This window comes from Mauremys reevesii, linkage group 9, assembly GCF_016161935.1.
Source record: "Mauremys reevesii isolate NIE-2019 linkage group 9, ASM1616193v1, whole genome shotgun sequence".
NCBI classification, from domain to species: domain Eukaryota; kingdom Metazoa; phylum Chordata; order Testudines; family Geoemydidae; genus Mauremys; species Mauremys reevesii.
In genome coordinates, this window is record NC_052631.1 from 81,380,028 (window position 1) to 81,403,711 (window position 23,684).

The following is a 23,684-nucleotide window of genomic DNA, read 5'->3' on the forward strand; positions in this document are numbered from 1 at the left end:
TTAGATGGAGTGGGGTTATGGCACAAAACTGAGTGGCTCTGATTCCACTCATGATAGGCCTCTGGTGCATGTGCACACTAGCCAGTTCAGTGCGGTTCTCTGGACCCTAAAGAGTGCAATGAATTCTTCCCCCGTCCCTCCTTATCTCTGCTTCCCCGTGAGAAGGAGTTCTTTCAACCAACACTTATTTTCCTGGTCCATTAAAAACATCCAACCCATTTTAAAATAAAACATTTGCAGGTTAAATTCAGGGTAAATATTCACATATTAAGATCATCTTGACTAACCTGACAGCAAACGGGAACAGGGCACATATGGCACTTTCTGAAAAGAACTCCAGGCTGTTCAGTGAGAATGGCGTTTTCGTCTTTGGGTATGCCCCTTCCGGCTGTTTTTCTGCCCACATTTTATTATTAAGGAGAGGTGAATTATGCGGGTGAAAGATGCCAGAATGACAGCCCTGGAGAGCCACACATCTGGTACAATGTGGGAAGCTACATTGCAAGCTTCCTTCACACACTTTTGTCCACCAGTGTGTCCCAATCATGCAGGGATAAGAGGGTATTTCGGTCTCCATGGACCATTCAATCCTGGCCCTTTTGGCTGATAGCCAGCAAGGAGTACTAGTCAGTGCTAAGGTACTGCTGATGTTTGTGCTTTGGACAACTGGCTTGGTGGCAAAGGAATTGGGATCCACCATCTCATTTCACACTTGTTGTTCCATCCCCTCTGAACAGTGGGGATGCTGCTTTTCACTTTATTATGCCATGTGCACTAATTCCTGCACTGGAGGCCTCAGGCATCTGTCGCCTGGATAGATCTTTTTTTTATCCAGACCATAGCAGTGGAGATATTAGTGACCAATACTGCCAGCGAAGGCTTCTAGGAATTGTAAGCATAGGAAAGGAAATGACAGTAGAAACAAAATATCAATTAAAGGTCATTACAATAAAATAAAGACACACATGACTTGCTAACTCCGTCACAGGAAGATATTTGTTCCTTATCTGAACACCCCTTTGGTTGGCCAGGAAATCTAGTTCAGCTCGGCTGCTCTTGGGGTTTTATTATTATTATTTCTTTTTGTTAAAATAGAACAGAACCAGGAAAGACTGCACTTTTGTTCTAGGGCTTCCAGGAAGGAACTGAGACTTACGGCTAAATATAAGCAAAGCCTGGTAGAGTCTCCAAACGCCATTAGTCATTTAGCCATTATTCAATATTTTGCCTCTCTTTTTCTTCTCAGCTCACCCGAAGAGAAGGCGCGCTGGCTCTCAACATTACTGTGGTAAGAGTCGCATCCTTCTCCTCTTGCTATGCTGTCCCTTTATAAACAGCTAGGGGGAGAGTTTAGATGCTAGATACCCCATTCCCCTTGCCCTTCAATGGGTTCCTAATGGCCTTTTATGCATTTGAAAATCCCTTGTCAGCAGCCTCTGCCTTCATGTGAGCTGTGAAGGGAGAAGGGGGCCAGTAAGAGAATCTGGGTTACAGTGTAAGTCTTTAGCTATTACATGAGACTCAAAGGGGCAGGTGAAACTCAAAGGGGCAGGTGACAAAAGCCCACAGTAAGCCCACAGGTAAGCATAGAAAAAGACAATCTTAACAGAACTGGGAAAGACAATAAGAAGTGGTTATTTAAATGCATTAGGAGCAAGAAAAAGACAAAGGAAAAGGTAGGCCCTCTGCTTAGTTGGGAAGAAGAGCTAATAACTGATGACATCAAGAGGGCAGAGGTGTTTAATGCCTATTTTGCTTCAGACTTCACTAAAAAATGTAATAGTGACCATATACTCAACATAATTAATATTATCGACAAGGGGAAGAAAGGCAAGCCAAAATAGGGAAAGAACATGTTAAGAATATTTAGATACGTCAGATGTATTCCAGTTGGCAAGGCAGGATGAAATTCATCCTACAGTTCTTGAGGAACTAGCCGAAGCAACCTTGGAACCATTAACCATTATCTTCCCATGGAAGATGGGTGAGGTCCCAGACAAATGGAGGGAGGAGACATGGGAGGGGGAGGGGCAAAGAGTCACCTGCCTCTCCCCAATCATCTGGAGGAGGGAAGGGGGGCAAGGGCCCATCAGCACCCAGGAGTCAGAGCTTGAGTGTGGAATGTGATGAGTTCTGTGCTGTTAACATCTTCTGCCCTTGAAGCAGGGAGTTTGTTTATAAAAGAGGCAAGGTGATTAAGATAACAAAAAGCTTGTCATTAAGTTTAATTAAGGATTGTTAGATGATCCTGAAAACATTCCCAGTTAAAAGACAAGAAACAAAGGTTAGGAATAAATAGTCCATTTTCAGAATGAAGAGAGGTAAATAGAGGTATCCCCCGGGCTCTGTACTGGTCTGGGATCAGCGCTGTTCACCCATTTTTGCAGATCATTTATGAATATGTTGAACAGTGAGGTGGCAAAGTTTGCAGATGATACAAAATTACTCAAGATAGTTAAGTCCAAAACAGACTGCAAAGAGTTACAAAGGGATCACACAAAATTGGGTGACTTGGCAACAAAATGGCAGACGAAATTCAATGTTAAATGCAAAGTAATGCATGTGGCAAAACATAATCCCAACAATACATACAAAATGATGGTGCCTAAATTAGCTGTTACCCATCAAGAAAGAGATCTTGGAGTTATTTGCTGTACCCTGGAAGCATTATGTTTCCAGAGTACCGCAAATGTCCTTCTTACTGTTCCTGTATCATCCTGAACTCATTCTCCAGCATCAGAAGACTTAAAAATTATCTCCAGTCATCAGTGGGACAGATGCAACAGAATATTGTAGCTGTCCTTAATGTGCAGGTCACATGGGAGCTCGCGTGCCCCCCTTTAGCTGGTGTCCCCCTATGTGTCCCTCCAACGTGTCACCTAGAAAACTTAACTTTGATACTAGAAGATATTGGAACAAATTAAACAATCAATTTGTAAGCATCTAAGAGACAATAGGGTTATAAGGAATAGCCAGCAAGGATTAGTCAAGAACAAATAATGCCAAACCAACCTAATTTCCTTCTTTGACAGGGTTACTGACCTAGCGGATAGTGGAAAAGCAATAGACATGCTATATCTTGATTTTACTAAGGCTTTGACACAGTCTCACATGCCATTCTTATAAGCCAACTAGGGAAATATGGTCTAGATGAAAGTACTATAAGGTGCGTGCACAACTGGTTGAAAGACCAGACTCAACGAGTTGTTATCAGCCTGGGAGGGTGTATCAAGTGGGGTACCACAGGGATCAGTCCTGGTATTAGTCAGTATTTTCATTAATGACCTGGGTAATGGAGTGGAGAGTATGCTTGTAAAATTTGCAGATGACACCAATCTAGGAGGGGTTGCAAATGCTTTGGAGGGCAGGTTTAGCATTAAAAACAACCTTGACAAATTAGAGAATTGGTCTGAAATCAACAAGATGATATTCAGGAAAGACAAGTGAAAAGTACTTCACTTAGGAAGGAAAAATCAAATGAAAAACTTCAAAATAGGGAATAACTGGCTAGATGATAGTACTGCTGAAAAGGATCTGGGGGTGATTGTGGATCACACTGAATATGAGTCAACAATGTGATGCAGCTGTGAAAAAGGCTAATATCATTCTGGGGTATATTACAGTAATGTTGTATATAAGACACAAGATAACTGTCCCACTCTAGTTGGCAGTGCTGAGGCCTCAGCTGTAGTACTATGTTCAGTTCCGAGCACCACACTTTAGGAAAGATGTGGACAAACTGGAGCGAGTCCAGAGAAGAGCAACAAAAATAATAAAGGGTTTAGAAAACCTGACCTATGAGGAAAGGTTAAGTTTAGTTTTGAAAAAAAAAAAAAAGACTGTGTGGGGGGCCTGATAACAGTCTTCAAATATGTTAATGGCTGTTATCAAGAAGACAGAAATCAATTGTTTTCCTTGTCCACTGAATGTAGAACAAGAAGTAGTGGGCTTAATTTGCAGCATGGGAGCTTCAGGTTAGATATTAGGGGAAAACTTTCAAACTATAAGGGTACTTTAGCTCTGGAATAGGCTTCCAAGGGAGGTTGTAGAATTCCTATCACTGGAGGTTTTTAAGAACAGGTTGGACAAACACAGGTCAAGGGTGGTATAGGTTTACTTGGTCCTACCTCAGCACAGGGGGCTGGAGTTGTTGACTTCTCGAGATCCCTTTCAGCCCATCACTTCTATGAATCCATGACTATATTGAAAAAGCCCCTTAGAACACAGATGGGCAAGTAGATGGGTGGATATAATGGGTCTTCTAGGATTGAACAAATCTTCTAAACCAATTTGTCTCAACACAACAGGCCTTGTTTCCTCTCAATTCCATGCTCATAGGCACTGACTTCCCAAGCAGGAGGCTGGGATCTCCTCTCCAGTAGCATAGTCACTTATGCGCCTTCTGTTGAGAGCAGAGTTTGGCCCAGATAGTCCAAACAATCTCCCCAGCTGTCCTAGAGGCAGTTGAGACTCTTAGGTCACCTCTATTCTCCAAATAATCCACAATACATTCTGATTTTTGTCATATCCAATCCATTCTCTATGAGGTTAGCATCCATTGGGATCTCCTGTTGTGGGACTAATCAACACCCTCAACTTGAAGAGGTCACTTTTTGGTAGTTGCCTCATTGGGTGTTAAGATGCATTTGCTGTAGCTATTTTCTCAAACTCTGTTATGATGTGATTGTTTCTGTTTTTTTCCACCCCCTGATTTTCAGGCAAATCAATGAGATGAAACAGAATGAATATCCAAAAAACCTAACAGTCCAAATCCTCCTTCTGGATGCTGACAACTGTACTTCTGTGAGTAAAACTGAGAATCTACTCATCAGACCAACACTGCATGGAGATCTAGAGTGGGTATGGGGAGGCTGTTATGCTGATAATGTATCCAGCATCCTTGCTAAAGTAGCTAGACCAGAGATGGCCAACCTGAGCCTGAGAAGGAGCCAGAATTTATCAATGTACATTGCCAAAGAGCCACAGTAATACATCAGCAGCCCCCCATCATCCTCCCCCATGCCCTCCGGCAGCCCCACAATCAGCGCCTCCCTCTCCCTCCCCACACCTCCTGATCAGCTGTTTTGTGGCCAGCAGGAGGCTCTGGGGTGGGATGGGGGATGAGCGAGGGCACTGCAGGCTCAGGGGAGGGGGCAGGGAGGGATGGAGTGGGGACAGGGCCTGCGGCAGAGCCAGGGGTTGAGTAGTGAGCATCCCCTGGCACATTGGAAAGTTGGTGCCTGTAGCTCCAGCCCCAGAATCAGTGCCTATACAAGGAGCTGCATATTAATTGCTGAAGAGCCACATGTGGCTCCGGAGCCACAGGTTGGCCACTCCTGAGCTAGGCCCTACTTGAGAAGGTGATTAAAGAGGACTCACAATCTATCCTCTGGATTCTTCCATTGGAAGCCCCTTTCAGAGACAGGTCAATTCAGGAAATTAGGAAGTGTTGGCTCAGGCATAACTAGCCTCACCAAAAAAGCTAGTTCTGGAGGTTATTTTTGGCCACCTGCTTTAATTTCTTTGCCTTGTGTTAGCCCTCCTCTTTAGTGGCTACAACTAGAGTAGTGCCTAATAACTCTCGTTTCTGGTGCAATAGATGGAATACTTTGTTCCTGGTAGATTCATTGGCAGGGTCACCTCGGTTTATCTGCTGGAGCATTTTCTTGCCTTTTTCATATTCCTGTCACTAAGTTCTGAGCTTCATGCCTGGCACATTGGTTCATCCTCACCTTATGATCGTCCTTCCCTCAGGAAAAGACTACAAAATCCCATTGCATTGCTAGAGTTCTGCACTGTGTTTCACTCCTGTGCTAACAGTGGAGCTACCAGTTTGGGTTTCATCTCTAGCAGCATGATGTTTAAGTCCCACTGGGATTCTGTGGTTTGCATTTCCATTGTGTTACTTTTGTGTGCCGTGTTAGAAAAGTGATAGAAAGAAGGTGGTGAGCATTGTTGTTCCATTGTAATATAATTGTGCTTAGGAATGATCCTACTGTATTCCCAGCTTGGTCCAAATCTTCCATGTCCAATAAAAATACCAGTGTATTATCAAGCTAATAAATTAGCGGTAAAACCTTAACCTTCATGGTGTTATCGTTGCTTCATGTTTGGCAATGTCAGACACTACCCTGCCTAAACAGGTGACAAGAAAGTAGCATCTTGCCTTGATTTTCAAGCCATGTGACAACGTTACCAAACCTCAACCCTCGCCATTTCCAGCCCATTAGCTTTCTAAGTACTCTGTCTTCCTTGCCTAGACCACTACAATAAATGTGTCCAACACAGAAACGGCAGACAATGTGATCAAGAGGACAGCTAATCAGCTTGGACTTCCTGTAAGTAGCCACTGCACATCTTGCCAGATATTCTGTTGGAAAGTTGGCAACATCTGTTTTACAGTACGGTACAGATATGGTGGAGTCTGGTAAAAATTGACAATGACTGGCTGTAGTTAGCCATTAGAACACTAGTATTCTCCAGACTACAGAGAATATGTTTGTGCAGATATAAAGATTTATAAAAACACACCTCCATGTAATGGACCAAATTTGGGTAAGTAGATGCAACTCCATTGATTTCCAGAGACTTATACCCATTTCTACCAGAGCTGATCTTGGCCAGGAATCTCCAAACAGTTATGAATAAAGCTGTGAAATTACTGAATAAATCATTGCTACTATCAGCTGAGCCTTTGCTAACAGTAGCGGTCCATCACAATATTGAAAAGAGGCAAAACAATATCCCAATAGATTAATGCCAAGGGTAGCTGTGCAACACATTGACTATACATATATGTGAAGCCTCATTTCTTATTAATTATATTAAAAAATCATTTCTGTGGTGTCATAAATTAACATGCAACTTTACATACCCATAGTTCAGAGGTCGGCAACCTTTCAGAAGTGCTGTGCCGAGTCTTCATTTATTCACTGTAATTTAAGGTTTTGCGTGCCAGTAATACATTTTAATATTTTTAGAAGGTCTCTTTCTAGAAGTCTATAATATATAACTAAACTATTGTTGTAGATAAAGTTAATAAGATTTCAAAATGGTTAAGAAGCTTCATTTAAAATTAAATTAAAATGCAGCGCCCCCCAGACTGGTAGCCAGGACCCAGGCAATGTGAGTGCCACTGAAAATCAGCTCGCATGCTGCCTTCGGCACCTGTGCCATGGGTTGCCTACCCCTGCCATAGCTAGTCATGTTCCTTGCCTCAGAGAGCTTGCAATCTAAGGCAGAAATGAATATTTCATCTCTTTCTTCAACTTGCATAATAAGCGAACACAAAATACTATGCAAGCCTGCTTGCACTTCATTATACAAGCTGATGGGAGATAGGAAATACTTGTGTCTGTGTGAACTTGAATAGCAATATTTGTAACCTGACATGTCAGTCAAGGCAAAACATAGAAACCTTCTGAACTTGAAGCTCGTACTGAGTGTTGCACTCACCCTTTTGTAGCCAGTAAATGCCACTGTTCCTGAGAGGTCTTGGAATTGAGTGATGATGTCTGATCAATATGTCAAGAGACTTCCTGATTCTGAGCCTTCTATGTGGATGTTGGGGAAACCCTAGTTTGTTTTCATCCTTCTGATTACCTTTCTCTCCCTCTCCTGAACCTTTAACCTTCCTCTGCATGTCAGACAAACAGATTCTGAGAGCTTGTCACTCTTAACCAGGTTGTTTCCCCAGATGTTTACAGCTATTCATTTCCTGACTCTTGGCCTGTTCCACTGTTACCTCTTCCAGTTGTTTTGTGTGCTGTGTCCAGCTGCTCTGGTCCTTCTTTTCAGTCCTTGGTCCCTTTTATATTTTTCCCTTCTCTTCCTCAATCCACAGGGTAGACCAAGTGACTACCACCTCTGGGTGATATCAGGAAAGGATGACCCTGCTTATCCCCTTATTGGTAAGAGCACTTCCATTTTTCATTTAGGTATGCCAGCATGTAGGTGCTGATGTAGCAGGTCAGTGATGATGATGATGATCAATGAATAAGGGAAGCATCTCTGTCTCTTTGCAAAATCCATCTCAACCTGCATGCTGACTCTTTAAAGTCCTGGTGTTGCACTCACAATCCATTGTTAAGAAATGCTGTGCACCCCTGGGTGTGAGCTCTTGGCATCTGTCTACCACTTTCAGTTGGTTGTTCCACACACACACAAAGGACTTGCCAGACTGGACTCTATCAATCTGGGCTGGGCATCTCCCACTAGGTCCTGAGTGCTTTCAGCTATTATTGACTTCTTGGGGAGCAAATCACACCCTAACACCTAAAGAATAACAAGGACTGCATTTAGCATGTTGTGTTAGATAGTAGCAATGGCTTTCAATCTTGCAGAGGAAGCAGGTCTTGGCAGGTAGGTAAGTGAAGGAAGAAGTGTTTTAAAATGTATTTGTTGGCGATGTTTAAGCCTGCTATCAAGAGCCCAAAGTATTAATGTTTCTTGTTTGGTATTTATTTTTCAAAGCAGTCCAGCTCAGATTTAAAGAAATTGTTTTTCAGGCAAGAGGTCATAGCCTATTAAGTAGACGGTTCATTTCACAAGGCTTTTTGTGTTGCTTTAGTCTGAATACCCACTCTAATCTCACAAGGAGACACAGGGCATTTGGGGAATTGTCCTTTGCAAATTGTTTACTTGAAAAGTTCCTTTTTTTTTTACAATTTCTGTTTAGATTATAAAAACTTTGGGAGGTTGGAAGGAAAATAAATGTGCATATTGGGGTTTCAGAGCCAGGGCACTATCAGGGCTTTACGTGAGATGATTTCAGAAATACATCACCACCAAACAAAATAAAACACAGTGTTTTGTCTTATTAATTCCAGGCATTAATCTTAGAAAGTACCGAAGCTGAAGTTTGCAAAAAAATATTTTTTTCATATTTGCATCATTGGCAAAAACAAGACAGTGAAGTAAGATTAAATGTACAATTAAAATTAGACAGGGTATTTACTTTGGCAAAGTGTATGAAACAAGTCTCTCCAATCTTTCCCATAGCAATTCATAACAAATTCTATTATTATGTATGACGCTGTGATAGAATCATATTTAGGGAAGGGCCATTTGGATAAAATAAGAATCAAACCCAACCTGAACTTTTTCTGAAGTTCAAAAAACTTTGGTTATTTGTTTTAGGTTTTATTTTAATATATGTTCAGATCTTTGCGGTTCCTGTCAGATACCAGAATCCCCAAAATATCAGAAGGTACGCTGTCCTCCTGATACTTTTAACATGACCAAAGCTATGAAGTACTGATCCTTTTGAAAGAGACAGGCTGCCCTTGTGCTACTCTCGTAAACAGTCGGAATTCTATATGTGATCTAGCAATGGGGTGGGAACAAAGAATCACTCTGTGTTATTGCGTGTTACACAATGTCCAGATCAAAGTTGCTCTGAAGCATCTAAACCAGTGCTTCTCAAAGTCGGGCCACTGCTTGTTCAGGGAAAGCTGCTGGTCGGCCAGGCTGGTTTGTTTACCTGCTGTGTCCACAGGTTTGGCTGTTCGCGGCTCCCACTGGCCGCGGTTCGCCGCTCAAGGCCAATGGGGCCTGCGGGAAGGGCGGCCAGTACATCGCTCGGCCCGTGCCGCTTCCCGCAGCCCCCACTAGCCTGGACCGGTGACCACGGCCACTGGGAGCCACGATCAGCCGAACCTGCGGACACAGCAGGTAAACAAACCGGGTTGCATATCTGAACAGAAATTTTTAAGGTCCAAGCCTCATGTCCAATATTTTGACCAATATCCTGAGGGCTAAATTGATGATTAGCTACCTAGGCTAAATCTTTTGAGGTTCAATCATAACATGTAATGGCTTGAGTGATACCCCAATGGACAAATTTTGCACTTGGATACAGTCAGCTTCCAGTGACGCCTGTCAAAATGTATTTCATATGCAGCATAGTTGCAGAAGTATTGGTCCCAGGACATTAGAGAGACAAGGTGGGTGAGGTAATACTGTTTATTGGACCAACTTCTGCTGGTGAGAGAGACAAACTTTCAAGCTAAACTGAGCTCTTCTTCATCTCTCAGACCTGAAGAAGAGCTTTGTGTAGCTTGAAAGCTTGTCTCTCTCACCAACAAAAGCTGGTCCAATAAAATATATTACCTCACCCACCTTATCTCTCTAATGTGTATTTCGTCATTTTAAAAAGTAGTTACTTTCCCACTGTTGCTGAAATTGAGATGTGGTTTCCTTTCTGGATTCATTCTCCTCTAGGGTTTGAACACACTGGTTTGTTATTGCAGGCGTGCTCTTAAGAGCTTGTTATCATCATAAGATTGTATGGTAGGGTTGTTTATGAGCACTTAGCAGCACACATTGGTTTGTGATTGTTGGTGTTTCTCGCAAGTGCTGTCTGAGCATGCTTACTTGTTACGGTCATTAGTGAAGGGAAGCACCTGCTGGATTTTTATTGTAGGGTAGCGTGTGAACACAGGGTAGTGAACGTTAGTATAGGATATGTACCCCCATAAAAACTCAGATGTGTGCCCAAAGGTAGACGGACCAAGCTTGATGCATGTCCCTTTGGTGTAAACAGTGTGTGAGCACAGGATAGTGAATGTTAGTATAGGCTATGTGCACCAGTTGGTTGATTGTAGAATACCTCGTGAACACAGGAATTCACACACTGGATTGCTGTTGTAGGGTAGCTTGTGAGTAGAGGGACACACATTCTGGTTTGTTATATAGAGGTGTGCACATAAAGTGTTATCTAGGGTGGCTAATGAAGATTTGGCTGGTGGCTTTTGACTGATTGATTGATTGATTGATTGGTTTTAAAAACAGTCCTGACATATTTATGGAGCGGGGGGGGGGATGTAAATAGTGACACCCCCATAAAAACACAGATGTGTGCCCAAAGGTAGACGGATCAAACTTGATCCATGTCCCTTTGGTGTCTGTTTAAAGTAAATAAAATTATATTGTCTTTCCAAATGAGATTGTATTCACATCTGATAATGTGAAACTATTAAAAAAACAATTCTCCCCACCCTTCAGTGCATACATACACATGTGCTCACACACTCAGCAAGAGTCAGCCTCCATCCTTCAGGAACCTTTTTCATATCTCCAATAGCCAGTATTATAATGGGTTACCAAACCCAGGAAGATCTTAAAGTAAACTTTCCACTTTCCACTGCCACTACAAATAAACAAGCTCAGAATGTGTGCCTCAGAGTGTGTGGTTAGTAGATAGTGCACTGGAGTGGGAGTCAGAAGAGAAGCGGGATCTATTCCCAGCTCTGCCACTGGCCAGCTGTGTGACCTTGGACAAGTCACTTTGCCTCTCTGTTTTCCCTCCCACCCTTGTCCATCCTGTCTGTTCATGTAACTCAAACCCGGGGCCTCTGAAGCTAAATGCATGAGCCTCAAGCCATATGGCTCTTAGCTAGGGCTGTAGAGTAGACTCATTAATCTCTCTCTAAGTGGTCTCAGTGTCACTTGAGGGGACAGAACACCACACCCAGAAGGTGTGTGGGTTACATTTAAACTGTAATCTCTTCACAGCGGGGTTCATTTCTCACTATGCATTTTGTGCAGTGCCTAGCACAATGGTGCCCAATCCTAGCTGCGGCCTCTAAGCACTACTGTACTTCAAATCTTAATAATGATGCGTTCCTCTGTATTCAGATTTGGGAAGGCTGAGGGATGAATGCCTAGTGAGGCCATCCAGCATATCATTTTAAATCTAAGAGTTGCTGCATTGATCTTTACACTCCTGTCTGCATTCTTCAAGGCAACTTCTCACATCTGAAAAAGCAACTGAAACTTCACTTTTATGATTCTCCTTTTTATCTTAGATTTCTTTTCCCCTACTGAATGTCGTGCTCGTCTAAGTTCCCTCTAAGCTGCGTGGCCATGCAGCAGCCTATTAAGCCCCGCGCAGGCACTCGGCTGCGGTGAAGAGAGATGCCTCTCCCCCAGCCCTGGACCTGCCACAGCAGGGAGAGGTGCCCCTCCCCCAGCCCCAACCCAACCCAGCCCTGCCCCAGAACTGCTGCGGCCAGGGGAGAGGCGCCTATCCCGTGGCCCCAGCCCTGGAGCTACCGTGGCAGGGAGAGGCACCTATCTGTCCCAGCTCAGGTGCTGCTGCGGGGAGAGAGAGCTGGGGGGAGTCCTCCCTTCCCCCCTGTAGCCCCGGTGCAGCCTGAACCCCAAACCCTTCATCCCCAGCCCCACCCCAGAGCCTTCACCCACAGCCGAAGCCCTCATCCCCTCTCTTCCCCTGCACCTCAACCCTCTGCCCCAGCCCTGAGCCACCTCCCACCCTCTAAACCCCTCAGCCCCACCCCCACCACATGAATTTTGTTATGTGCACCAATATGGAAGTGATTTGTCACACATGACCTCCATATTGGTGCATATAACAAAATTCATTCCGCACATGCATGGGAAAAATTAGAGAGAACGCTGGTGCTCGTGCAAGGTTCTAGGCTGAAACCCTCTTCGGTCAAACTTTTCTCTTTACCCCAGAGCATGTGCAGCATTGGCACAGCAGAGCCAATTGGCTTCCCCAAATCCTTGCCACTCAGCAGTGCACCTCACCTCTGACCTAGAGGAAAGCACATCAAGGAGTAATAGCAGGGCTCAGTCTCCATGGCCCATTCAGTCCTTGGGCTCTCTGATGAGATTGCCACCAACTTACTGCTGTGGAAGTTGAGAGATGTGGATGTCTGACCACTATAAACCAAACCGGGTCCCCTAATGGCTTTCGCAGTATGAAATTCATGAGTTCTGCATCCTCACTTGGTCTTTCTGTGGCTCTTGTCGCAACAGGTCATGAGCATCCTTTCAGCATCATACTCAGCTGCCTCCGAGACTCTGTTGACCAGCACCAAGGAACCAACAACAACACACTCCTAGCTGATGGGACGGAGGCCACCATCCTGGATCAGCTTCCCAAGGACAGGCAGTGTCAGTTCATCCTGAAACCCAGGCCCCAAGCTCCCAGGCAGCTGAGGAGAGGTGAGAGCCCGGATGATACTGTGTGTCCCTTCAAAGGACTTGGGAGCTCTCCCTGTGGCAGTTGCTGACTTTCTGTTGCATCGTGTTTTTATTTTAGAGAGACACTCTCAGCTTGACTATATCTGCAGTGAAAGGAGGGTTGATTTTGTCCCTTCATAAATCAGAGCCTGTTCCTGCTCCCTCTGAACATACATTGACTTCAGTGGTAGCAGGACTTCACCCTTAACCATTACTCTGGCTCTCATTACCAAATTTTAGGTACTTGGTTAGCATTCAAAAGAAAGTTACGATCCCCTTGGATGAATTGCTATGCTCCACACACAGTGTCACCAAAGAGACCATATATAGCTCTCTGACCAGGTCTTCCCAAGAAGCATAGGAGACATGTTGTCTCTGAAGTCTTTGCTTATTGACTGGCTAATGGTTTACTGATGCCTTGAACTCAGCATGTAATAACATCCATGTTTGAGCCATTCAAATGATACAAGAATTATCCATGACAAATTTATTTGCCAATTGACAAAAAATGCGCCAGTAGTTTCTTTGATGAATATTATTTGACCCTCTGTAGAGCTGCACACGTAATAAAAAAGATGATTCACAGATAACATATTCACCAAGAGATAGAAGAAGTTAATCACTCAGGGCTGAATGCACAAAAGAAGTTAGGTGCTGAAGTCCGTGATTTAGACACCTTATAAGTTCCAGTTTCGGGTTCACTGTGATGAACAAAACTCCTGCTGAACCTTGAAAGTGCCTAAACTCACCTACCACCTAAGTTTTTGCACTGAAGTTCCCTAGGTGCCTGTGTTTCTCCCTCTGGGCATGAGCATGGCTGCCTGCCTGTGGGCATTCAGGGGCCTATCACCCAACTAAGTCCTGGAGTGATTCTCAAAACAGGGGAAGAGAGGCACTTGCCAGCCTAACTCACCTGATCTGATAGGTGTGCTCAGGGGCTGCCTACCAGATCCACCCCCTTAGGTGAGCTTACATGACGCAGCAGCCTCTCCCCCATAACATTATTAACCCACAGTGCAACAGCTTCAACTTGGGAGACTGAAGGACTCCCTATATATGTAAAATATCCCACAGCCCAGTGGGTAGGGCACTCACCTGAGAGGTGCAGATCCCTCTTCAAAGAGGGGAACTTGAACTGTTGCTCTCCCGCATCCCAGGAGAGTACCCTAACCACTGGGCGCCTCCTCTCCTCCATCTCCCACCTGCATGTTGCTAAGATGGTACAGGCTCCTTAAATCAAAAGGGGGTTCCCAGCTACGAATCAGAAACAGAGTTAGGTGCCTCCCTGCAGCTTGGACTTAGGCGCCTATCTCTTAGAAAGGGGTGGAAATTAGTACCCACCCACCCCCACCCACCGCTGGCTCCCCGCCCAGCCTGCTGGCTTTTGTGACTTGCATTCTAAGGTGGCTAGCTCTCCCCCGTCACTGTATAGGAGCCTAGGCACCTAACTCGGGCATTGTGAATAGCAGTGATTTCCCCAGGCCCCTAAAAGTGACACGTCATGGCACACAGCATCACAGCACCTAACTCCTTTGGAGCATTCAGCCCTCAAAGTGCTAGGGAATATGCCCAGCCCCAAGCCACTCGCTGCACTGCAGTAAGGAGACACATGACTGCCCAGCCCTTCTTCACCGCAGATAAATGACTGTTGTTATTATTACTAACGTTTATTACGGTAGTGCCGAAGGGCCAGCCAAGAATGGGCCCCACCGTGCTAGACACTGTCTGTGCAATGGCGTGTTTGTGAACTATTTGCCCTGTGGGTTTTCATTGGGTGACTGACCTTACTCTGCCCACTGGATTTAAGAGACTTCTCCCAGTCAAGACTCCCATATAGTTCCAGTCCATGACATAGGAACTTTGACATTACATGTCCCTGTAACAGATATAAACCCACCTGCATGACTCTGACCCCCACCCCGTGGCTAATGCACAGTCCTTGCACAATGAGCACACTGTAACGCAAGGGGCTCTTGGCTATTTCAGAATCCTTGCAGAAACATACCAAGAGGAAGAAATCTTTGATTGACTGGGCTTTGCGCCGGACCACCAGCACCCCCACAGGCAGCCCAGTATCACATTCTCCCCCCACCCCACGGAAACTCTTCGGCCTGTCTTTGTCCTCTGTGTGTCCTGATGGAATCCTCCCCAAGCCTATTATGGTAAGAGGGGGGTTATGTCATGAATCCCAGCATGAGTTTGACTATATCGTCTATCAACCCACCTCTGTCTCAGTCATCTTGCATCCGAAGAAGTGGGTATTCACCCACGAAAGCTCATGCTGCAAAACGTCTGTTAGTCTATAAGGTGCCACAGGATTCTTTGCTGCTTTTAGTCATCTGTGGTATCTCTGAGGCTCCCATCACCCAGGTGTGTATGGGGCGAGGAGGAGTAGTCCTCTCCTGTGCTATAACATTGATTCAGTACTCATTCAATATCATGAACAAAAGCATCCCCTACAGAGTCATCCATAGCACTTCCTGTACCATCTAGGTTTCCTTGAGGATCTCCTATCTAATGCTGACCAGCCTTAGCCTGCTTAGTTTGTGAGGTCTGACACAATATGGGTTCAGATGATAAACCCTTTTAAATCTATCTTGGGGCTCGGCTTTCTCCTAGGACATGCTGCTCCTGCTGTACCATGAAGGTCCCTCCACAAGGGGCATTTTCAGGCGCTCCGCCAATGCCAAGATCTGCAAGGAACTGAAAGAGAAATTGAACTCTGGAGATGATGTCCAGATGGATGGCGAGTCAGTCTTTGTGGCTGCAGCAGTCATCACTGTAAGTTACTCCAAGCGATACTGCCCTCTGGGCTAAAACCATACCCTAGCACAGCACTTTGCATTCAGTGAGGGGAGTAACATGATCCTGCCAGCCAGGGGAAAGCATTTTTAAATGGGCACATTCTGCATACCCCACCCCCATCTCATGGCTGGGTACATGTAAGAAAGGAGACATGCCCCTGCATGAATGGAGATTTGCTGCCTTAATGGTCTTTAACAGGCAGAAAGGAATATTGCCCTCAGGCCAGTATCCCTTTTTGTACCTTCTAATGCAGTGGTTCTCAAACTTTTATACTGGTGACCCCTTTCACATAGCAAGCCTCTGAATGTGACCCCACCCCCCTTATAACTGAAAAACACTTTTTATATATTTAAGACCATTATAAATGCTGGAGGCAAAGTGGGATTGGGGATGGAGGCTGACAGCTCACGACCCCCCATGTAACAACCTCGTGACCCCCTGAGGGGTCCCGACCCCCAGTTTGAGAACCCTTGTTCTAATGCAAAACTACAGCAAAACCTCAGGCAGCAAGGGGTTAAAGAGATCAGGGCTGTGTCTGCACTGCAGAGTTAACTTGAATTACCTGCATTCAAGTTACCGGTATTCCTGTCAAGTGCAAGCAGCCACACTGCAGTACAACATTCGAGCTGCTGTGTCCACACGGCACTGCTCTCATTGGTGTATGTCGCTAGGACTTTGGGAGGTTCTTTGTGCTACAGCAAGTGGAGCTGCTCTGTGAATTATTTCCCAGTTAATTGTGGAAGAACTTGTGGGAAGGCACTGGAGGACTGAGGTGTAAATGAGATGAGAATAGTTCAGGCCTGCACTTGAAATGTGTTCCCAGTTCTCCACTTGTTGGCCAGCCTACAGGGTAGAAATCTCCCCAGGTCACTGTTTGCTTGAGCGGGGAATTCAGACTGATTCCAATTCAAGCCATATATTAGGCTGTGGAATAGTATCCCAAGGGAAGTGGTAGAAACCCCATTGTTTGGACATTTAAATATGGACTAGACAAACCTCTGGCAAATGTACAGTACTATGGAGAATAATCCAGCTCTGGCCAATGGATGGATTAGATGGTCCTTTTCCTTCTACGATACACAGACCAACTCTGTTTGCAGTGCTGCATGCATGGGGAGCAGGGAGGCCTTGTGGGAATTGATTTGTGTCACGTTTCATTTTATCTTATGTTTAATAAAAATGAACGTTTATGCATCATGAAACAAACGATTCAAAACTGACCAGACTACTCTGCATATATATATTTAATTCAGGATTTTCTACGAAATATACCTGATAGTGTTCTATCCTCAGACATGCACGGGCTGTGGATGGAAGCCGTGGACACAGTAAATCGAGGGCATAAGATTGAAGCCATCAAAAGGTATGTAAATGTCCCACTGTGTCTCTCTTGAGGAGGCATGTATCATTTCCACCCACACAGCATAGTTACCATGTTCTAAGAGACTCCTCATATTGCTCTAGGCCAGCTCACTGCTCTTGATCCACTGGCTGCTGATGCCTATGAATGCCAGTTGCTTGCAGAGTTGGTCAGAACATTTTCATCAAAACAATTTTTAGTGAAAGATGTTGACATTTTTGACAAAATTGTTCATGAGATTTTTTTTTCTTTACCAAACCTCCACCCTGCCCCCTACCAAAAAAAAAAAAAATCTTTTCTGATGACCAGTCATAATTACTAGAATTCAAGCAAAGAAAGGACAGTGATTTCAGTGGTACCATTGGGTATAAATGGAATTAGATGCTTAACTATGGTGGTTCTTTCTTGCATGCACAAAGTTAAAACGATAGCCACATCAGTGTGATAGTCAGGAAGGAGTAGCCTGCCAGACATAGTATCAGGGACCTGATGAGTTTATTTACCTGCCTCAGACTGGCACACTGAGCAGGACTTGTGCATTAGCATCACATGGGCATAACCTATATGTCAACCTCTTCCTATACCTGACTGAGCACAGGGGAGGGGGTTTAAACGGGAAGTTTGGCTGGTCCTCCTTCCCCTCAGATCTCTGTACCATAAGTCCTAGCAAAATGCATCACTGTCCGTACTGCTGACATTGGTCTGTATGTGTGTCCTCCAGCATCTGCTGAGGCACTATGGACTAAAGTCCAAATTTTCCCAGAATGCATTAGACAGCATGGTAGGTGTGAATGCACAAACATGATAGCGACATAACTGTGTGGCGAATGTAACTCAATCCTATTTGTTGTAGAGGGGTCAGCTGAGAGTGTCACAAACAGGTTACAAAAATGCCATTGTACCTGTAGTATAGGCAGGGTTTTTGAAAGTCAATTGTCATTTTGGGGGCCAGGTTTTACAAGCTCCTTGTTTTGCTTTGTTTCTTTTCCCTGGACAGTTTGGTGAAGCAGCTCCCAGAAGCCAACCTCATTTTACTCAGACACCTGTTCGGAGTCCTGCATCAGATTGAGCAGAATTCAGGGGAGAATCAGATGAATGCATTTAACCTGGCTCTTTGCATAGCTCCCAACATGCTATGGCTTCCTAGCCCCACTGGGCCTGAAGAGGAAAGCAGGTCTACTAAAAAGGTAAATACTCTTGGTGGGATTCTGCCCATGATTTTCTTCCCATCTCCTATGACATATTCCTCTATGGCCTACAAAGGAACTATAGGGTAAAACTACTTTAGGTAAGTAGTAATTTACCCCCTTTACCTCCACCACCCTGTGCAGATTGTTGTGGGGTGACTTGGCCACCGAGGTTCTTCAGGGATGGAGGCACCAAAAGAAGTCATGATCTGCTCTAACAAATGGCCTTCCCTGCTGGACATCTTGTGCTGGGAGTGGCTAGGAGGGCACTTAGCATCACGAACTGTGTCCCCATCTGAAATATCTAATAATGGTGGCACTATCCTGCAGAGAGGAACAAATCTAACATCAGGACACATATTGCCTGTGAGATGATGACAATAATAATTAGGACCACAGGATTTGCTGTATCAGCTCACACTTCTTTAGTCCAGCTTCTTGCCTCCAGCTATGACTAATACACAAGCATCCAAGCTAGAAGAGATGCTTCCTAGCTTTCTGAGCCAAAAAGAAGCTTCTGGATTAAGTGTTGCGTTTGTGCAGAGAAAGGCATCATCATATTTTCTCCCTGGGCTAATTTGTCTTGGAGGATAATAGAGGTGGATATATTTTCCCCAAACTGACCCTAGTGTTTCCTCTCCTTTGGCAGGTGGCCATGTTAGTGCAGTTCCTGATTGAAAACTCAGCAGAAATTTTTGGAGGTGACATCACTTCGCTGTTTCAAAGACCAGACAAAGAAAAGTCAAAAAGCTCTGAGGATTTCCTGGGTAAGGCTGTGGCACTTCCCCAGAGATGTCTGGTCACTCACAACCACTGTCAAATGCCTCTTACAAAGAAGACTACAATTCCCACACTCTTTGTCCAGCGGAAACTAAAAGAGGGGACTCGTTCTCAGCCAGTCCTTTCCCCTTACTTCCTACCTATGTTTTGACGAGGGCATTGGAGGATGCAGGCACAGCACCTCGGATATGCATCCCTATTTGGCTGGCTTCCCCCTTCTCCATTACCCTGCTGCTGTTTCCAGCTCCTCCAGGTTTGACAGACAGACAATTTGCCTCAGAATTCATGGAGCAAGCACCATTTCCCAACAGCCTTTTTTATTTTTTTTTAAAGTGAAACAGTTTAAACCGATTTTCTAAAATTAGACTTAGTAGGTCAGAATTTAAAGGGATCCATGTGCCTCTACTGAATATACACAGACTGTGGTCTAATGATGAGAGCCTGAGTCTTGTGAGCCAGGATTCTGGAGTTCCATTTCCACTTCTGCCACAGACTTGCCTGGGTAGCCTTGAGAAAATCATTTCCCCACTCCAGGCCTCAGTTTCCCCAACTGTAAAACACGGTGGATAATTCTCTTTCTGCCTCGCAGAAGTCTTGTGAGAATTAATTAATTAATTAATTAATTAACATTCATAAAGCACTTGAAGATCTGCAAAGGGCAGGTACTCGGTTGTTTCAGTTGTAGTAGTAAATGCAGTAGAGTATGGCTGCAGTTTGAGCTGGGGGGTGAGAATCTGCGATGCTGGACACACACTCAGGACAGCTGGCCTTTCCTGCCACTCGCACCACCACAGCTACCCTCTATTTTTAGCGCACTCGCTCAATCAGAGCTAGCATGGGTTTGTCTCCTCAAGCTGGGTATCGCCTCCAGCTCTAGGTGCAGACATAGTCTTTGGTACCTAGTTAATAGGCACTTTGGCAGGTAGATAGGACCATAGATAATTATGTGCATTTCTGTAGAATTGCAAAGAGTTAATTTGCATTCTCTCTGCATGTCTTCCCCAGGTATTGGCATGGCTCAGCACACTGATTCCTCTGATGAGATGGAGTTTGCTGCCTGTGACCAGGAAAGACCAAAGCATCATCGCGTGCCTGAAGCCGTCTCCATGTTTGACCCGTCCAGTGGTTTGTTACTTGAAGAGGAGCAGGAAGATTGGGATCTGTTTAGTGAGATCACCGCCTGCTACCAAAGCAAAACCAGGAAGAATGCCAGCGCAGACAGCTACGACCTCCTCGAGGAAGAGGGCTCCTTCTGCTCCATTGACTCGATACGTTCACTGAGTCCTGCGAGGGATCGGTGCTCTTCTGAGCCCAGTGTCTGCCTCAGCTCTCAGGTCCTGGCCCAGTGCCATGAGCCGGTGGCCCGCCAGTCCAGCTGTGATGCCACCATCATGCATAGTCACAATGATTACATCCAGAGGCTCAAGCAGCTGCAGCTGGAGAGCCAGAAGCTGATTGATGAAGGCCTGAGCCCTGGGCTGAATAAGACCAGGCAGAATTTCTGGCAATCACCTCAGACCAGCTCTAGGGTGAAGAAGCTCAGCCTTCAGAAAACCAGCCTGTCCAACAGGTCCAGCTTCTCCAGCCTTTCCTCGACCACCACTTCCCCTTCAGCCTCCTCACTAAGCTCCTTAGACAGCGCTTTCTCCTACTGCTCTGAGTCCTCAGCCTTCAGCCCCACAGATGTCTCCTCCCTGCCTTTCATGTTTGGCACTTCCACCCGACTCCATGCCTTGTCTCCAAAGACAGCACAGAGGTCCCTGAAAGAATGGAAAAAGCCCTTGACATCTCCTTTGCCCTTGAACCCTTGTGACTTGGACTCATGGAGCAAGTCTGAGCAGAGAGACACGGGGAGCAGTCATACCATTGGGGAAGTGAAGGGCTTTGTGCCCATCAATGGGGCAGCCATGGGAAGCCTGTTAAATGAGAGTGACTGGGAGGAAGAGGAAAGACAAGTGAGATGTGCCAGGGGCTCTGGACAAGCTCTCAAAAAACAATGTTATTTCAAGGAGTCTGAATGTAAAAGAGACCCCCCCACTCATATCCCAACCAATGAGAGCTCATCAGCGACTGGCCAGCAAGGGCCCAGGGAGAAATCAGTTAAGCACATTGAGATAAAAGGCCCAGAGGTTTCCCCTCCCAGGCAGGAAAGCCTGAAGCGCACCAAGATAACCTTTTACATGGCCCCAAATAAAGGAAGCCCACAGGGGTCTCCAATGGAACAGGAGGATGAGAGTTTCTCAGTGAGCGTCCATAGCACCAAATCGAACAGCAGCAGTGACCAAAACATGTCCAAGAGCCAACAAACAGTAAGAGTCCATATACCCCAGACAGTGTTTTATGGGCAGAACACCCCTTTGGTGCTGCAGTCTGTCTCCAGGAGATACCATCACGAAGCAACGAGCCAGCGGCTGCAGGTGGAGTGCAAAGAGACTCCCCAAAGCATTCCCCCTGCAGAGGGGCTGATGGACGATGTTCAGCAAGTGGCATCTGCCAAAAGCCACAGGAAGAGCATCAACGCCTTCAGCCACACCATCCGCATCATCCTCCCGGCCTCCATCCGCAACACCGTCAGGGAATACTTCAAGCACGATGAGGCTAAGAACTGCCATGCAGCAGATGCAGAAGCTGTGGAGAGCGAACTCATCCGGGGCAGGGTGGAGTGGCTCAAAAGCCAACCACACGCGGATGCATCTCCAGAGGAGTGCAAGACAGTGGCATTTGCAGAAGAGACATTTGTCTAGGAGAGGAGAGAGTGGGACCTGTGACTGTTTTTTATAAAGCGTGCTGGGAAAACGTTCTGTAAAATACAATCAAGGTGTGAAGAATCTTACAGACTGTGTGGGTCAATAAGTGTGAAGTGATGCTAATGTGTAATTAATGTTTGGGTTTTGGGGTTTTTTTTATTCTTTGCTACCTTTTTTCTACAAAAGGTACTTAACTGACCAGTGCCCAGTGGGCTGAATCCTCCCCTAGAGTTTTAAATTAATTGAATTGTACAGAGACCTTCATCTGAATTTCAAGCTCCCCTGATTTTGCCTCAAGTCATAGGTGTGTGTGGGTGAGTGGAGGGCTTGAACAGCGAACTTATCTTACATTTCATAAAAAAAAATCATGGTGGATCCTTGACAGTGGAGCAAAGCTTTGAGTCACTCTGCAAATTTTTTAAGTTTGTACAAAACTCCACAATGTTGTTAATTTTTTGTCACCAATGTTTATTGAAATTCAAAGTATGATGCTTCACCCCAACTCAAAATGCACAGCTAGTTCTTCTTTCTCTAACCTCCTTGTCCCCCCCATAGTTTGGCTTAAAATTGAAGGGTTTTCTTTGTTGACTGAGGCTGGGATTTCCAAGGCACCTAAGGGAATCAGTTGCCCAATTCCCATTGAGTTAAAGGATTAGGCACCTTGAAAATTGCAATGTTAATCTGTTATCGTGCATCCACTTTCTCTTCTTCTGGCTTCGCCCAGCAAGTATTTGGTTCAGATCCTCAGCTTGTGTAAATGGTTGTGGCTCCACTGTCTTCAATGGAACTACAGTAGAACCTCAGAGTTACGAACATCTGGGGAATGGAGGTTGTTCGTAACTCTGAAATGTTTGTAACTCTGAACAAAACGTTATGGTTGTTCTTTCAAAAACTTGCAACTGAACATTGACTTAATACAGCTTTGAAACTTTACTATGCAGAAGAAAAATGCTGCTTTTAACCCTCTTAATTTAAATGAAACAAACACAGAAACCGTTTCCTGACCTTCTCAAATCTTTTTAAACTTTTCCTTTATTTTTTTAGTAGTTTATATTTAATACAGTGCAGTACTGTACTGTATTTGCCTTTTTTTTTTTTGCTGCTGCCTGATTGCATACTTTTGGTTCCAAATGTGGTTGACTGGTCAGTTTGTAACTCTGATGTTCATAATTCTGAGGTTCTACTTTATGACAATTTACACTAGCTGGGGGTCTGCTCCTTGGTTCTTCTCAGCGAGTGGCTGGTCCTATATAAGTGTCCTGGACAAAATAATTATTTCCTGGGGACTTTAACTGATGGTGAAATTTCAAGAACTCCCTTCTCAGGTATAGAGGCAGTGAATGTGGGGATCCTAATTAAATCCTTAACCATTCTTAGGAGGAGTTGAGTGTGGTTTGGTTTTGGCATGATGTCCAAGGAGTTGTGGAAGTAGTTGAGAAGTGTTGCCGAGTAGATACTGAAGTAAGATCCTCTCTGGCCAGAAAGCTGCCATGCAGTCCAAGTACTGGACTACATATGGCTGAAAAAACAGCAGCTGCTAGACAGTTTCAGCTTCCCCCGAGTAGTGATTAATTCCCACTCAGTGAAGTGTATGCACCAATGTGTCGACTGACTGCAGCAGGCCTGGATCTGGGGATAAGTACAAATGATGTGAATTTTAGAGAGGATTTAATAATGAAGCTGCCAGTGATTCATCAGGACAGGAAACGTGAAAACATAGCCTCAGAGCATCTGAACCACTGCATTCAATGAGCCTGTCCTGAAATCCTCAGCTAGGTCAGACCCATTCAAACTTGTTTGGAAGTTAAGGATGCT

At 45.0% G+C, this 23,684-nt stretch overlaps 1 protein-coding gene across 1 annotated transcript in view; it reads left to right on the forward strand.

Annotated features, from left to right (window-relative positions):
- LOC120371357 (rho GTPase-activating protein 20-like) overlaps positions 1 to 22,727 on the forward strand; it is a 62,139-nt gene extending 39,412 nt beyond the window's left edge. Inside the window, exons 5-15 of the mRNA XM_039487009.1 lie at positions 1,247 to 1,288; positions 4,719 to 4,803; positions 6,261 to 6,338; positions 7,844 to 7,910; positions 12,784 to 12,972; positions 14,977 to 15,152; positions 15,610 to 15,771; positions 17,049 to 17,158; positions 18,153 to 18,342; positions 18,992 to 19,109; positions 20,128 to 22,727. Of these exons, the coding sequence (XP_039342943.1) occupies positions 1,247 to 1,288; positions 4,719 to 4,803; positions 6,261 to 6,338; positions 7,844 to 7,910; positions 12,784 to 12,972; positions 14,977 to 15,152; positions 15,610 to 15,771; positions 17,049 to 17,158; positions 18,153 to 18,342; positions 18,992 to 19,109; positions 20,128 to 21,866 (2,956 nt within the window). The 3' untranslated portion in view covers positions 21,867 to 22,727. The remainder of the gene's footprint in view (positions 1 to 1,246; positions 1,289 to 4,718; positions 4,804 to 6,260; positions 6,339 to 7,843; positions 7,911 to 12,783; positions 12,973 to 14,976; positions 15,153 to 15,609; positions 15,772 to 17,048; positions 17,159 to 18,152; positions 18,343 to 18,991; positions 19,110 to 20,127) is intronic.
- The last annotated feature ends 957 nt before the right edge of the window (positions 22,728 to 23,684 follow it).